The 15,046-nt window shown below is 37.1% G+C and overlaps 2 protein-coding genes across 2 annotated transcripts; both read left to right on the top strand.

Annotated features, from left to right (window-relative positions):
• The first annotated feature begins 3,378 nt into the window (after positions 1-3,378).
• On the top strand, positions 3,379-7,929 carry LOC122037810 (sucrose synthase 1-like). The gene is made up of 16 exons (XM_042597258.1): positions 3,379-3,508; positions 3,660-3,801; positions 4,136-4,265; positions 4,339-4,490; positions 4,621-4,813; positions 4,974-5,092; positions 5,165-5,381; positions 5,471-5,566; positions 5,656-5,829; positions 5,915-6,031; positions 6,124-6,290; positions 6,369-6,593; positions 6,679-6,997; positions 7,076-7,320; positions 7,419-7,557; positions 7,643-7,929. The coding sequence occupies exons 2-16, from the start codon at positions 3,704-3,706 to the stop codon at positions 7,694-7,696; spliced, it is 2,445 nt and encodes an 814-aa protein (XP_042453192.1). The 5' UTR covers positions 3,379-3,508; positions 3,660-3,703; the 3' UTR covers positions 7,697-7,929.
• Positions 7,930-8,382: 453 nt separating this feature from the next.
• LOC122037811 (E3 ubiquitin-protein ligase AIP2-like) lies at positions 8,383-14,724 on the top strand. Its single transcript, XM_042597259.1, has 5 exons — positions 8,383-8,660; positions 13,016-13,229; positions 13,602-13,876; positions 14,174-14,383; positions 14,480-14,724. The coding sequence occupies exons 1-5, from the start codon at positions 8,514-8,516 to the stop codon at positions 14,627-14,629; spliced, it is 996 nt and encodes a 331-aa protein (XP_042453193.1). The 5' UTR covers positions 8,383-8,513; the 3' UTR covers positions 14,630-14,724.
• Positions 14,725-15,046: the final 322 nt, after the last annotated feature.

The following is a 15,046-nucleotide window of genomic DNA, read 5'->3' as shown; positions in this document are numbered from 1 at the left end:
AAACTTATTGCAGCACTTTGATTTATATTAATTTTTCTTAAATGATGTTTTTATAATGTCATATTTAAATTATATTTTCGATAAGTTTTAAATTTATTACTCGTATAATAATTTTTAAAATTTTATATCATGATTTATATCATCTTTCTTTCTAACAATTTTTAACCTTTTATTTTTTTTACATTTTTAATATTTTTTATATATAATTTAAATTTTATAACTAATTTTGACTAAACTTACAAATTTTTTTAGCCAGTTGAATGACTTATATATATTTAACAATAATAATATTTTTTTTAGTGTAGTTATGCCTTGTATCTAGTCAAATTATTTTAACATATGGTTAGCAAAGAATTTAAGTTTGATTTATCTTATAATTTTTTAATATATTTGTCAAATGTACCGGTGTAAAAAATTGACAGTAATAATGAATGGCGGAGGAAATTAGAATTAAATATACGGCAATCTACTAAACATGTGTCCCAGTTTCATTATTATTCATTTCTAGTCTCCAGGCTATTGTGTTATAGTTGGACATTTAGATTGTTATTCTCAGTTAATATGTATTTATAGAAAAAAAAATTAAATGAAAAACGTAATTGGAATGATGTTGGACTTTTGTATTGATCCTTACATGCGCTTTCCGATTTAACTTAGTGATCGATGAAAAATTTCCATAAAATTAAATTAATCATAAAAAAATTAATCAATGACAGTGCTAAGACAAACGAATCAGCGTTTACTACATTATTATTCATATTTACTGATCCGGTAGTAAGGATGCGTGAAGGTCAAAGGTCAGAAGGATTAACCCTAAAGTCCTGCCGAGCGGATAGGTCATCCGATCGTCCGAGCGGAAATCCCCCAGGCTAGACGGAAGACAGCTCGATCATGAGTCGGGTTTCCGACGCTCAAGGTAAAAAAACTATCGGTCCGAGTGGCCAGGCCGCTCGGAAGAATCGCAAACCAAGAAGGTGCAATCTCATCCAAGCATGTGACCGTGGACTTTCCCGGTCGGTCCGATACACTCACATCCCCGTACGCCAAGAGAACCGAGTGGTTGTCCCGACCGGACCATTAAATGACAAAACCCAGAATGAGACAAAAGGAGCAGCTGACGATATTAGCCTCGAGACATCGGCCGCCGGCAAACAGCATGGTCGGCGGCCGAGCCGTACAGAGGATCGTATGGTGGGAACTTCCACTGTCATGTCAGAGATACGCTCGGACGATTACGGAATGGCATCAGGCATGCTTTTCTGACATCCACGTTCGAGGTATGTTTGGAGAAGTGTGCACGCCTCGCAAAGCGTATGCACGCCTCTCCGGGGTCCTATATAAAGACCCCCAGACTTTATCGGAGGGATGCAATCTTGAGTACTGTAGCCACAGTAGTGTTACTTTGTTCCTCTTCTCTTCTCTTCGCTGCCTGACTTGAGCATCGGAGAGTCGTCGCCGGGAACCCCTTTCCGGCTCGGCTTATTTATAGGTTCGCCGAAAATCCATATCACCAGTCGAAGACAGCGGAGAATGTCACGCCCCCAGTGTCCATCGACTCAACACTCGGACAGGATCATTTACGTTCACTGAACTATGACAAATGCCCTTTCCAAAAGTATGGGACACCAAGTGTCTCCAATTACTTCTCATGCTCCAATTATTACTCATTTCACATACTTAGGTTTTAAAATATGTAAATCGCTTAGCGCATTCTCGAAATACCTTTTTTTTTTCTATTAAGTTCATCAGTCAATTTGTTCGAAACTAGCCATCAGACTTATAGAACTCTAATTATTTTAAATTAAAATTAATATACTAAAAAAATTCTTCTTTCTGTATTTATTTATGCCCATGAATATGAATTTCATTACGTAAATTAAGAATAGTAGATTAAATTAAGAACACATCTTTAAGTTTTTTTACTTTACCTCTTAAAAAATTAACCACTCTCAATTTATTTTATGTTATTAAATTTAAATATTAAAGCATAGATACGGTAAAAAGAAGTTTTAAGAAGTATATTAATTTTAATTTAAAATGATTCACACTTCTCTAAATTTAATTTTGTCTACAACTAACTAATCGACCTATCTTATTAAAAATTTGATATTTTTTCAATTAATAGAGTTGTAAAAACTTATAGTGTGATTAGTGAGTATTATTATCTTAATCTTAAAAAAAACTTATTATAAATTCTACCCAACCTTGAGGAGGATTTTTTTTTGAAAATATATTATGTAATTTGGATATTTTAAAACTTAGGCACGTGAAACTGGCTCACTCAAGTAAATATTTATTTAAAATTATAAGATAGGTTATCTCTTAATTTGAGCAGTCGTGTAACTCAAGTGAATGATAATTTTAAAAATATAGATCTGTTATATTACGATCTTCTAGTCGGATAAAAGTATACACACATGGTCAGATAAATCCAGGTCAAATGAATGATAATTTAAGTTTCAATAAAAGATTGATTTTACATTAAAGGGCATGATTCATAAAAATTAATTCCACATTTAGTCTATAAATCAAATTAAAAAATTTATTAGATTGATTATCTATCATACTTCTTAAAGTTCTATATATTATTCAGTTCTGGAGCAATTTCATCTTTTGCCACATATATTATTCAGTTCTTAATATATGAATAAAATGCATCTTTAATCTGTTTTTATTCATCACCAAGCTCTGTTGCTCTGTTTCGTACTGCGAACAAAACCAAGCCATGGTGGATTTAGCAGCGTCTATCCCGGCGAAAAATGTCGATCGAGGAGCAAGCAACAGGAGAGATGAAGGAAGCGACGACAAAGGTCGAATATTTTGAAATGAAAGGTGCAATCTTGCGCATATATACTCCAGTAAAAAATATTGCTTGTGGTTCGTCTGTGGCCGTTGCATTTGGTTCCTTCACGTTGCTCGCCTCCCGTTGGTCGATAGGTTTAGGTTTTGCACTTTTGTTTCCATCTCACCGAAGCCATTGTCGCTTCTTCCCCTGAGAGATAGAATAAGTTCGCAAAAGAGTGGATAAAAGCTTTTACTTTTTTGTGCATCGCCTGGAGAATCCACCACTTCAGTTTGGTGGAAAGAAGTCCTGTCATTATATTCACAACTCCGTGCCTAATTTTCCACTAGTCCTTACTCGTTAGGCACGTGTCACGGCCAATATCTTGTCAAAGGATTCTTGAATGGTTTGTGGGCTTTCAAGCCTTTGGAAAAAGGATTTAGGGTTTTTTCGACACACACGCAAACTTTTCTCTTGGAGAATATGATGAGAGGTGGGCAGAGCAACTCTTTGCAAAATTCCATTTCTAGTGGTTGCGGGTTCTACTTTGTTTCTCTCCTGTAAAATCCATTGGAATAATATCTTGGATCAGATCACTTTAACTAAATGTTGACACAGCTGAGCCACTCTTTGGTGTTTGCAAAATTATTGTTTGCAGTTGACTCTCTATAAATACCTGCCTTCTTTGTTTTTGTTCTTCAATCTTCTTGTTTCATTCAACATCAAGTACACATTCTTGCATGATATCTTTTCTTTTCCCTAAAAAAGAATTAAATCTTCTTGTTTAGTAACTTAATGCGTGCTCCGATCATGTTTTTGAAGTTACATTTGTGAAGAGCTGAGAGTTATATTCTTAAATCTTTAATCTCTTTTGCAGCTTTAAGGCTTGTAGGGATAATATAGCTGAAACTGAGAGAAGATATGGCTGGGCGCACTTTGACCCGTGCTCTTAGTTTTAAGGAACGTCTGACTACTACTCTATCTTCCAGTCCAAACGAGTTGTTGGCTGTCTTTACAAGGTATTTCAACAATCTAGCATCTTCCTTCTGGTATCCTTTGGTAATATACATGATTATTTTGGAGGATGTTATTAACATTTCCGGACACTCACTCGAAACATCTTTGCCTCTTTTTTTTCTATACTAGCTGCTGCTTACTTATTGTAGTCGACAATATGGAACCATGCAATGTGTATCCATCAAACATCACCAATGAATAACTAGCTCAAAAGCTACTTTATCACAATGCATTACGAACAGAGATCGCAAAGTTGAAACACGGAATGTTAAAGGGATCCAATACCAATTCATTTGATGGATTGCATGTGATGTTTCTACTTTTTGGAATTTTCAGGTATGTTAAACACGGAAACGGTATGCTGCAACAACATCAGTTACTTGCTGAGTTTGAAGCAGCATTTACTGAAGATGAAAAGAAAATACTCAAAGATGGTGTCTTTGAAGATGTTATAAGAGCTGCACAGGTGAACTACTCTTGTAAACCGAAAGACACAATTTTGCTTAAGTTGGTGATCGTGTTGATTTTGTGAAATCTAGGAAGCTATAGTTATACCTCCAATTGTCGCACTTGCCATTCGGCCAAGGCCTGGAGTTTGGGAATATGTCCAGGTGAATGTGAATGAGTTGGCAGTCGGAGAGTTGAGTGCATCTGAATACCTACAATTCAAGGAACAACTTGTAAACAAAGGGTATGTTTATTTAACATCTGACATAAGAATCCTAACATGTTTGTTTCAGAACTTGGCGATCATTTTGCTATTGCCTTGTCAATTTAGCTTTATGTCACAACTGTATTTCTTTTGTTCTTCTTGCTTGCAGCTCCGTGGATAATTTTGTGCTTGAATTGGACTTTGAACCATTCAATGCCACTTTCCCTCGTCCTTCACTTTCAAAATCCATTGGCAACGGCGTGCAGTTCTTGAACCGCCATCTCTCTTCAAAGCTGTTTGTTGACAAAGAAAGCTTGCATCCCCTGCTTGAATTCCTCCGCACACACAGTTACAAGGGAACGGTAATTCACAATCTTTTTTGTTAATTATTTATTATTTCCTTTTCTCCTCAACATTTATAAAACCGAGTTTGATCAATTGCTGTCAACTGAACATCAATATCTTTAGTAAAAGATTGTTTGTTAATATAATTTGTAAAATGTTTTCATAACTGGAGTGCAGAAAATGATGTTAAATGACACAATACAAAGTCCTAATTCCCTCCAATCTTCATTGAGGAAAGCGGAGCAGTATCTGCTGAGTATCCCTTCAGATATGCCATATTCAGAGTTCAGCAATAGGTACTGTCACCTCAAATTAGTGCAAAACCTTTCAGTTTATAGAAATACTCACCTTGTAAAGTTTCATTTCAGGCTTCAAGATCTCGGTTTTGAAAAGGGTTGGGGGGATACGGCTAAACGTGTACTGGAAACTATGCATCTACTCCTTGATCTTTTTGAAGCACCTGATCCATGCACTTTGGAAAATTTCCTTGGGACAATTCCCACAGTCTTCAATGTTGTTATCCTCTCCCCACATGGCTACTTTGCGCAAGCCAATGTTTTGGGATACCCTGACACTGGCGGCCAGGTGCAGTGCTTCAATGATATTGGGTTACAATTTTAAATTGCATATCGTTTCTCTTAATAATCTACATTCTTCTGCTTCTATACCTGCAGATTGTTTATATTTTGGATCAAGTTCGTGCCTTGGAAACTGAAATGCTGCTTAGGATAAAGCAACAAGGCCTTGACATCACTCCACGAATTCTAATCGTAATCAAGCAATCTTTACATCTTCTGTCCGTCTAAATGTTGCTAGTGCTGAATCACCTTGCATTGATCCTATATCATGATTGCGACAGGTTACTAGGTTGCTTCCTGATGCTGTTGGGACGACCTGTGGTGTTCGACTCGAACAGGTGCATGGAACAAAGTACACAAGCATTTTACGAGTTCCCTTCAGAAATGAAAAGGGGATTCTTCGTAAGTGGATTTCACGTTTTGATGTGTGGCCTTATCTGGAGACTTACACCGAGGTAGTAAACTAATGATTCAAATCATAACCAAAACTGACAAACCTGTTTCATTCAAGCTTTTCTTTTTTTTTATCTTCTATGACAGGATGTTGCAGAAGAACTTGCAGAAGAGCTGCAGGCAACTCCCGATTTGATAATCGGAAACTACAGCGACGGAAACCTAGTAGCATCTTTGCTGGCGCATAAGCTTGGAGTTACTCAGGTTTGCATTCAGAGACACCAAGAGCTTTTCCACTGTTTTCTACCAACCAGTACCTTGCCATTAACATATGATTGCTTTTTCTTTTTTCAAAGTGCACCATTGCACATGCCCTGGAGAAGACAAAGTACCCGAATTCTGATATTTATTGGAAAAAATTCGACAATCAGTACCACTTCTCTTGCCAATTCACAGCTGATTTATTTGCCATGAATCATGCTGATTTCATAATCACTAGTACATTCCAAGAGATTGCTGGAAGGTATGCATATTTTGATCTTTAAGCATTTTAATTAAAATTCTGTTAGATTTATCTCTCGATTATCGTTATATTTTACAGTAAGGACACCGTTGGCCAATACGAATCCCACACTGCATTTACCCTTCCTGGACTCTACCGTGTAGTCCATGGCATCGATGTTTTTGATCCAAAATTCAACATTGTTTCTCCTGGAGCCGATATGTCGGTCTATTTCCCTAATTCTGAGATTGACAAAAGACTCACACACCTTCATCCTGAGATCGAGGAGCTACTGTTCAGCGCCACTGATAACAATGAACACAAGTGAGAACCTCTCGAAACTTTGTGATCTTACTTCTAGCATGTTTCCTATTCTTATTAGCTAATGGCATAATCCGTGTACTCCCAGGTTCGTGCTGGATGATAGGAGAAAGCCCATTATTTTCTCCATGGCTAGATTGGACCGTGTTAAAAATTTAACCGGTCTCGTAGAGTTTTATGGCAGGAATGCGAGGTTGAGGCAACTAGTTAACCTTGTCGTGGTAGGAGGAGATCATGGGAAGGAAGCTAAGGATAAGGAGGAAGTAGCAGAGAGGAAGAAGATGTTTAGTCTCATCGAGGAGTATAAACTGAATGGTCAGATAAGGTGGATCTCTGCCCAGATGGACCGAGTTCGGAATGGAGAGCTATACCGATATATCGCAGACAGCAAAGGCGCTTTCGTGCAGGTAAACTTGCTGCTTTCATTTATTCCTCTCTTTAGCAAGAATGCACTACATTCTCTAATAGTTTCGTTTCGTCTTCAGCCTGCTCTTTATGAAGCTTTTGGACTTACTGTGATCGAAGCCATGACCTGTAGCTTGCCTACCTTTGCAACGGTTTACGGAGGTCCGGCGGAAATCATTGTCGATGGGGTATCCGGCTTCCATATTGATCCTTACAAGGGGGATAAAGCTGCTGAAATCTTGGTTAACTTCTTCGAAAAATGCAAGCAAGATCCCACCTACTGGGATCAAATAGCTCAAGGAGGACTGAACCGAATATACGAGAAGTGAGATTCCTATAAAACCGAAATCAAGATCGTTGGAAAGATCAACACAATTGCTATGAAACTCTTGAAACCGCAATGTTCTCATGATACTTTTGCAGGTACACTTGGAAGCTATACTCCGAGCGACTGCTAACATTGACCAGCGTGTATGGCTTTTGGAAGCATGTTTCCGATCTGGAGAGGCGCGAAACCCGTCGATACCTCGAGATGTTCTATGCCCTCAAGTATCGTAGTCTGGTGAGTTCAGTTATTCATCTAATGCATCTATTGATCGACTCAGAGTGGTCTTTGATCTAATTTTTTTGTGGATTTCGTATTGTAGGCTAGTTCTGTTCCTTTGGCTGTTGACATGAACACTGGAAGCAGACCAAGCTGATGCCTGCATCATTGCTGTTGTTTTGAGATAGCAACAATAAGATCAGAGGCCTTTATTGATTCGCCTCGAGTTATCCATTTTTACCATCGGTACGAGGATCGTATCGGTTACATGGCGGGAATTTCTTATTTGTTCCCTCTGTAATGTAATTCTGTTGGTAAAACATGCTCAAGGATGAGTTATCTGCAATAAATAAAGCATGATCATGACCGAATAACAAATCAGTTTGTCCATCTTTTTGTTCTTCACAGTGCCAAGTACAAACTCATTGCATTAACTGACCTGTTTATCTATTTTGTTCGGCTTAACCAAGTTGACTAGCTTCATCAACACCTTCCGGCTCAATCGACTCATCTGGCCTAAGCTTGCTTAACCCAATCGACTCCATGGCTTGTTTAGCTTTTAATCATGTTCTTTTAACCTCTAGGCATATTTCGGATTCGGTTGTTTTTTTACTCGCCCGATCCGATTTGACAAATTGAAAAAAAAATCTTCTACCGGTTGATTTACCCGTTTGCTGTCGTGCATGACACGTGTACAAGAAATAGAATTACCCAAAACGGCACCAAAAGACAGATATCAGACGGTAGGCTCCGCCGTCCGGTTGTTCCCACTCAGACACCCGTCCTCGCGGGTACTTCTCTGGGTAATCGATTGCTCGTTAACACGGAGATATCCTCGTTCATCCAGTCGGCTCTTTCCCCTTCCTCAAGAAACGAAGCTTCGAGTTCATCCTTTTAAGATCCGATTCTCGGGTCCTCTTCTCCTATAGGTTTAAAACTTGAGAGAGAAGAGGAGGAGAAGAGGAAGAAAGAATATGGAAGCGGAGAAGACGGCGATGGAGGAGCTGCAGGCGTTGCAGAGGAAGCTCGGGAAGAAGCAGTCGTTCGAGGAGGCGGTTGCCTCCATTGCATCTCTCGTCCGCGGGCAGTATCCCTCCGCATCCCCGTCTCTACGCAAATCGGTACGTTCCCTCTGTTTCTCGTGTTTTTTATTTGATCGTTTGAGGATACAAATCTGGCAAAATCGGTAATTCTTTGAGATTTTAAATTAGTTTTTCGTAATACGTTTTCTTCCTAACTGCATCGGATCTTTATCGTGTTTAAGATTCACTATCTTTACGCCCTGCTGAATTTTACGGTTTTGTTGACTAATATCCTTAGGCAGAGAAAAAAGGATTCTTACTGGATTAGAAAAGGAAATGATTTTAGGAGATGTTTATGGGGGCGTGCAAAATAATATCAGTTTATGTAATTGCTAATATTATTAAAAAAAAAAATATGCTGGTTGGAGCAGAATGCCCAGTATATGATGATTGCTAAATGTGAGAGATGGAAATAGACCAATTAGTTCTTCTTATTCAAGACTATTAAATCACCTGGTGATCCCTATGACTGGATTTGGTGTTTACTTATTAGAGGAGGAAGAAAAAAAATCAAAGTAATTGTTTACTTTATTTGAGATTTTCCACAAGTTCATGGCACGCCTTATCTGTATCTTAAGTATGCCAAGATCAAAATTATCAAATTTGCATGGCCTATTTATAGGAAAATGATTTATAAAGAAGTAATTGTTGGACTTATCCTATGTACTTGTCAGTTGGTTCAGCAGTATCATAATCATTAATATTCGGAAATTTTATAAACTATATGATGGTGTTAATTTCTCTTCAGTTACAGCCCCTCTAATATTCAGAAGTTGCTGTAACAATGAGAAAATGTGCCTCATACTCAATAGAGGCATCATATATCAGCATCTTCTTGCATCATAAATCAAATAAGATTTACCTTGTGATTAGCTAAGTGTTTTTAGTCAGCATGCAATATAAATTTGTTTGAACACAGTAGTATTGCTCAGGCCTTGGAGCTAGGAAGATAATGTAAAACTCTATCATATGTGGAGTGGCGTTGTTGATTTTCATTGAGTTTCTCGCTAAATAAGGGAATAAAGTGCATTTCTTGTCTTAGGGTACTTCCAATTCCTCCCACATATGCATCATAAATTACTTCAAATGATTTACGAAGGTCAGGATTTCTGATATAGGTGCGTCAATCATCTTTTCTTTGTTTGATTCCTTAAAAGACTCAGTCCACTGAAACTCCTTTCTTAAGATAATAAATATCTATAGTTTGTCACTAAATTGTAGAAGCTTTGAGTACCTGAAGGGTATAGGGTTCAAACTAATCCTTGATGTCCTTAACTTTGTTGAATTAAGTCAAAATGCCCTCTGCAGAAACAATATGCTTAAGGAAGAGAATGTAAGATTATAGAGCACTTTTTAAGGTTAATAAATAGCTTCTCGGCATGGAGGGTCTCAAAGACTAAGTGAATATGTTCTAGGTCAGTGTTGTGTACTTTCCTATAATTGTTATGAAAATAAACTACCAAAAACTTTCTTACATAAGGTTTTAGGACTTGATTCATTATCCATATCAATATGCTTGGGGCATTTGGAAGCTTAAAAGGCATAACTAATCATTCTTATGGTTTGCTCTGGATTTTAAAGATGAATTTTCACCCATCAAAATTTGATGATATCTACTATGCAAATCAATCTTGGAGAATCATTTGGATTTAACCATTAAGTCGAGCACGCCATTAAGTCTAGGTATAGGAAACCTATACATGATCATGTCACATTCTCCAAGGGTCATTTTTTGAGTCTTAGTAATGCAGAATGACATAAGGATTCACACTTTCTAAATCTTTTTCTTGGAGTTCTTCAATTTGCCTATTTTGTTCAATATATTATAGAAATTCATGTAGTAGGAGAGTTTCGACTTGCCTATTTAGTTCAGCATGTTCCATGGGATTCATGCGGAAGTGTGGAAGATTTAGCAAGTGTGATCAGAAACAAGGTCTATTGCACTATTGCATGTTGACTTGTGCATAAAGGTGGCTGTTCCTTGTTCTTCTGAAATTATGTCTTGATACTCATTTATATATTGACCTCAGGGGATAGTTTTCTGTTAATGTATCAAGCCAATCTTAAGGTCCTAGGCTGCTATGGCTACTATAGGATAATATGGTTTCGATGGAAGGGGTTATCGGAATGTAGATACTTTGATGATCTACTCAAGCTTTATGAACTTGTGGTAGTCTTCTTTAATGAATAAGGAGAAGATAACCCATGTTCTCTTCTAATTTCTGGCCTAAATTCATAAATGAAGTGAATAAGGACAACTCTAAGGCCTTCTCTAGCTTCACTATGCATGTGAAGTTCCTTAAATTGACTTGTCTATTTTGTTACACTTACGGATGACTATGTCAAATTTATCCCTGTATTATATAGTTGGTCTCTAAAGTGTATAAATGCATTTTTTTTAGTAGTCTCTTTCTCATTTCATTCCATTTCGTAATAAGTTCTAGTTTGTGTTGATCTTGATTAGCCTGAACATTGCCAAAATTTCATAGCAATCCCAGTGAGTTTCATTTTATTAAGTTGGGTTGGAGTCATGCGATACCAATTAAAATAATCTTCAATCTCAATCAACCAATTGAAAAATGCATTGGATGTAACCTATTGTTAGAGCTAAGAACATCCACCATAATGTATTTAATGATCTCATCTTGCTTCACCCTATGTCTATGGTTTTATTAAAAAAAAAGTTAGTTGTTCTCATCTCTAGATATGGGTTGAGGGTCGCGATACAGTTACTGTTAGGTGAAATGCACGTGCTTTCTAAATGATCTAATATTTTAGAATCTTTTCTTTCCTCATATCACTTAGTTTTCTGATAATGTTTAAAAATTTTTCTAGGCCATCCACTTGAGTTAGGGTTTTATGGTTATTTTTTAAGCTATTACATCTAGTTTTAAGAATCTCACACCTATTATCTACATTTATCATAGTGGAGTCTGTCTTGTCGGACCTAACAGTTAATAAATAATGAAATTTATAAAATTTGTAACACTAGTAAACCAAGGGTACAAAAAAGTACTACAACATCTTTTTAAGGATTGAACGGATAAGAAAATGGAGGCCAAATAAACTGTTTTTTTGTAAGTGGAGAAAGTTAGGGATTTGTGAGGAAAACTAGGTAAATCTAAAAATTCAGTAACTAAATAAAATAAATAAGAGTAATATTAAAATAAGAACAAGTTTATTGGGTACCACGAGACTATGGTGTTGTCAAAGTTGTTGTGTTGGTGGGTTGACAATATGAGATGATAATTAACTCAGATTAGAATATGATTTGAATTTCGGGGATTCGATGTTGCTATTGATTGAAGCTGGTAGATGGCGGTGAAGTGGTAGCTCTGCAAGAGTAGTTGATGTGGATTCAGTCGTGAATGGTCAAACATGAAGCCTTCACCAGCAAACATAGTAATGTTCTTGGGAGGATGGGGCAATGCTCGGTCAGGGTGGTGCTCAGTCAAAGGTGGTATTCTTGAAATAGAGGACTGGAGAGGTCTTTGGATGACAACTAAGCGTGTAGGCTATGGACATCCTGAATGGGAGAGGAGCTGATTGAGGATATTTTCAGAGGAGCAACTGCAAAAGATTATCATGACAATGTTGGGGAACCTAACTGTTGAACAACACTGACAGAAGATCTGGCTTGGGTTTGGTTTAGATGAAGGAAACCATGAGGAGACGAAGAATGTCGAACAACAAATAAAGTTTGCACGCCAAGAAATGAAACCTAAATAGAAACCTGGCTTTGACCCCAAATGATGCCATACCAAAAGCAACTCAACTTATCAATAGAGAAAAATATTATTAATTGAAAGACGCTTGAGTACATGGTATCTTAATTCTTTTATAGAGTAGCAATGAGACCAATTCTTTGTAAAAATACCAACTGAACTATCCTAAAAGCTCTAGTAAACTTCCCAAATAATTTTAAAAACTCTAATAAACTCCCAACTTGTCAAGAACCTTTTTTAAATTTAAAACAATAGAATTAAAACCAACCCTAAGAATGTTAAATTGTTTTAATTTCACCAATAGAAGACTTACAAGTCAGTGATAATGATATCATCAAACTTCCATGTAGAAGAAAACCAACCCTAACATGCAAGTATATGAGAGGGAAGCAGATGGAGGGCGAGCACAATTTTAATGTTTGTTTTCCCTTCAAAATGAACTTCTCAAACAAGAGAAAGTATTTCAAATTCATTAATACAAATAAGGTAATGGTAGCTTGTAATTGATGGACACGTGAAGATATATAGTCAAATTTATTAGGATATCAAATCAGAATAAATAGTAATGAAGGATGAAATTCTCTGATTACAGTAACTTCAATGGAATAATTAGGCAATTTATTGAATAATTGTATGTTGTAAGTCACACTGGTTGATTTTCTCCTGCAGATGTATTCTACAGTTTCCCGTGTAGCCACTCTTCTTCAGAGTAGATATACCACACCTGCATTCTGGCTCACTGGTTTAAGGCTCTTTGAAGAAGTTGAAAAACTGGCTACTGATTCTAAGGAAAAGGAAAATATGAGAAAATACATTGCCAGAGCACAAGAGCATTTGAATGAGATGGATACTGAGGTTCCTTTGGCAGACACAAGACGACATGGTATTATCTCAATTCCAAACAACTTTTTTTTTTCTTCTGGCAATCACTGTCTTAGATTTCACCCAGGGTTGACTATTTTTGCTTGCATACGTTCCTGTGTGAACTGAAGTTGGCTACTAACTACGAAGTTTCATCTGCTAAGATATGTGGTCCATGGAAATAGTTTTCTTTATCATATGTGAAATTTGAAAGATTTTAACATTTCTTGTGGAGAATAACTGTATATCTATAACAAATAGAATTGCATCTATTTCCAAGGTCCATATGTGAAATTTGAAAGCTTTTGGCATTTAACTGATTGGAAATAATGGATTGCTTCAGACAATAAATTGAATGTTGGTATATCTTAATTTTGTTGTTGATTGTTTCCAGAATCTAGATATCTATTTGAAGGTCACCTGACTGTGGAACCTGAACCAGCACCTCCTGCATGGCTGGTAGCACAAAACTTACTTACCACTCTTGCCGTCGCACAAGATTGGGCATCTGTATCTGAATCTTCTTCCCAAGGTCAGGAAGAGAATGCAAATACAACAGAAAGCTCTAGGGCTATCCAACTTCCTGACTCTGTCAGGGAGTTAATAAACAATATGCAAGAAGTTGGTGGTTTTCTGGACCTCGATAATGCCATTGAAGCTTCTTTACGGGTATGCAAATATCTTTTATGAAGTTATGTTTATGCACGTAGTCTCATCAGATTAGCTAAAGACTCCCATTTGAAAGAATTACCATTCTACATTGGTGATATGGTGAGGTCCAGATAATAGAATATAGTTTTAAACTCATTTGACCCTGTCAAAAATCAACCATGGGGATGTGGAAATATAACCAATCATTTCTTGTTAGTTTTTTTACTTTATGGAAATACATCTATAGAAGCATAGATATGTATTACCTTAGTGAATGTGGAGTATTAGATTGAGATAACTGTGACCTGTTTCCAGGAAATCGGTGCTGGGCCACAAAGACCACCACCTGCTTCAAAAGAAGTCGTCGCGAATCTTCCGGTTGTTACTGTGACCGAGGCAATCATGGCTAGGTTAGGCAGTGAAACACAGTGCGCTGTTTGCCGGGAGAACTTAGCAATAGACGACAAAATGCAGGAATTACCCTGCAAGCATCTGTTCCATCCACCTTGCCTGAAACCATGGCTGGTAGGTTTCAGTTCCTTTGATTCCTGAACTTGCATCTTACTTCATTTGCACTTCTTCGACATGATTGAATCTGTATTCCTTCCCGTGAATTGGCAGGACGAGCATAACTCTTGCCCAATATGTCGGCACGAGCTGCGCACAGATGACCATGCATACGAGAGCTGGAAAGAGAGAGAGAAGGAAGCTGAGGAGGAAAGAAAAGGAGCAGCCAATGCTGTCCGAGGAGGTGAATTCATGTATGTTTGATTTTATCTTCACTGGAATAACAGTCAGAAACTTGTCTAAGTTGGTGTTCATCTTGTTCTCGGATCATGACTATATCTATATTGATGGTTGTATAACATGTTACGTGTCATTAATTCACCACACTATTTGATGAAATCAAGTAGTTGATCTTCTTTTGCAAAATATCGTAACAATTTCAAAATTTTAAATTTTTCAGTCTCTCAAAATGCTTTTTAATTTGTCCTGAAAAAGTATTTTCGAGAGTCAACTGGCATGGTCATCTCCATTTGACGTTGTTCATATGCTTGCCCCATGAGTAGTAGGATGTAGATCACTTTAATTTGTCCAAAAAGTTAAAAATTAGAATGACAAGCTCCTTTTTGATTGTTGTTAAAATGGCTTTTCATCGCCTTCGCCTCTAATATGAAAATGTCTACT

Source organism: Zingiber officinale, unplaced genomic scaffold (genome assembly GCF_018446385.1).
Source record: "Zingiber officinale cultivar Zhangliang unplaced genomic scaffold, Zo_v1.1 ctg83, whole genome shotgun sequence".
NCBI lineage: Eukaryota > Viridiplantae > Streptophyta > Magnoliopsida > Zingiberales > Zingiberaceae > Zingiber > Zingiber officinale.
Note: the sequence above shows the minus strand (reverse complement) of the source record. Positions and strands in the feature narration are given on the sequence as shown.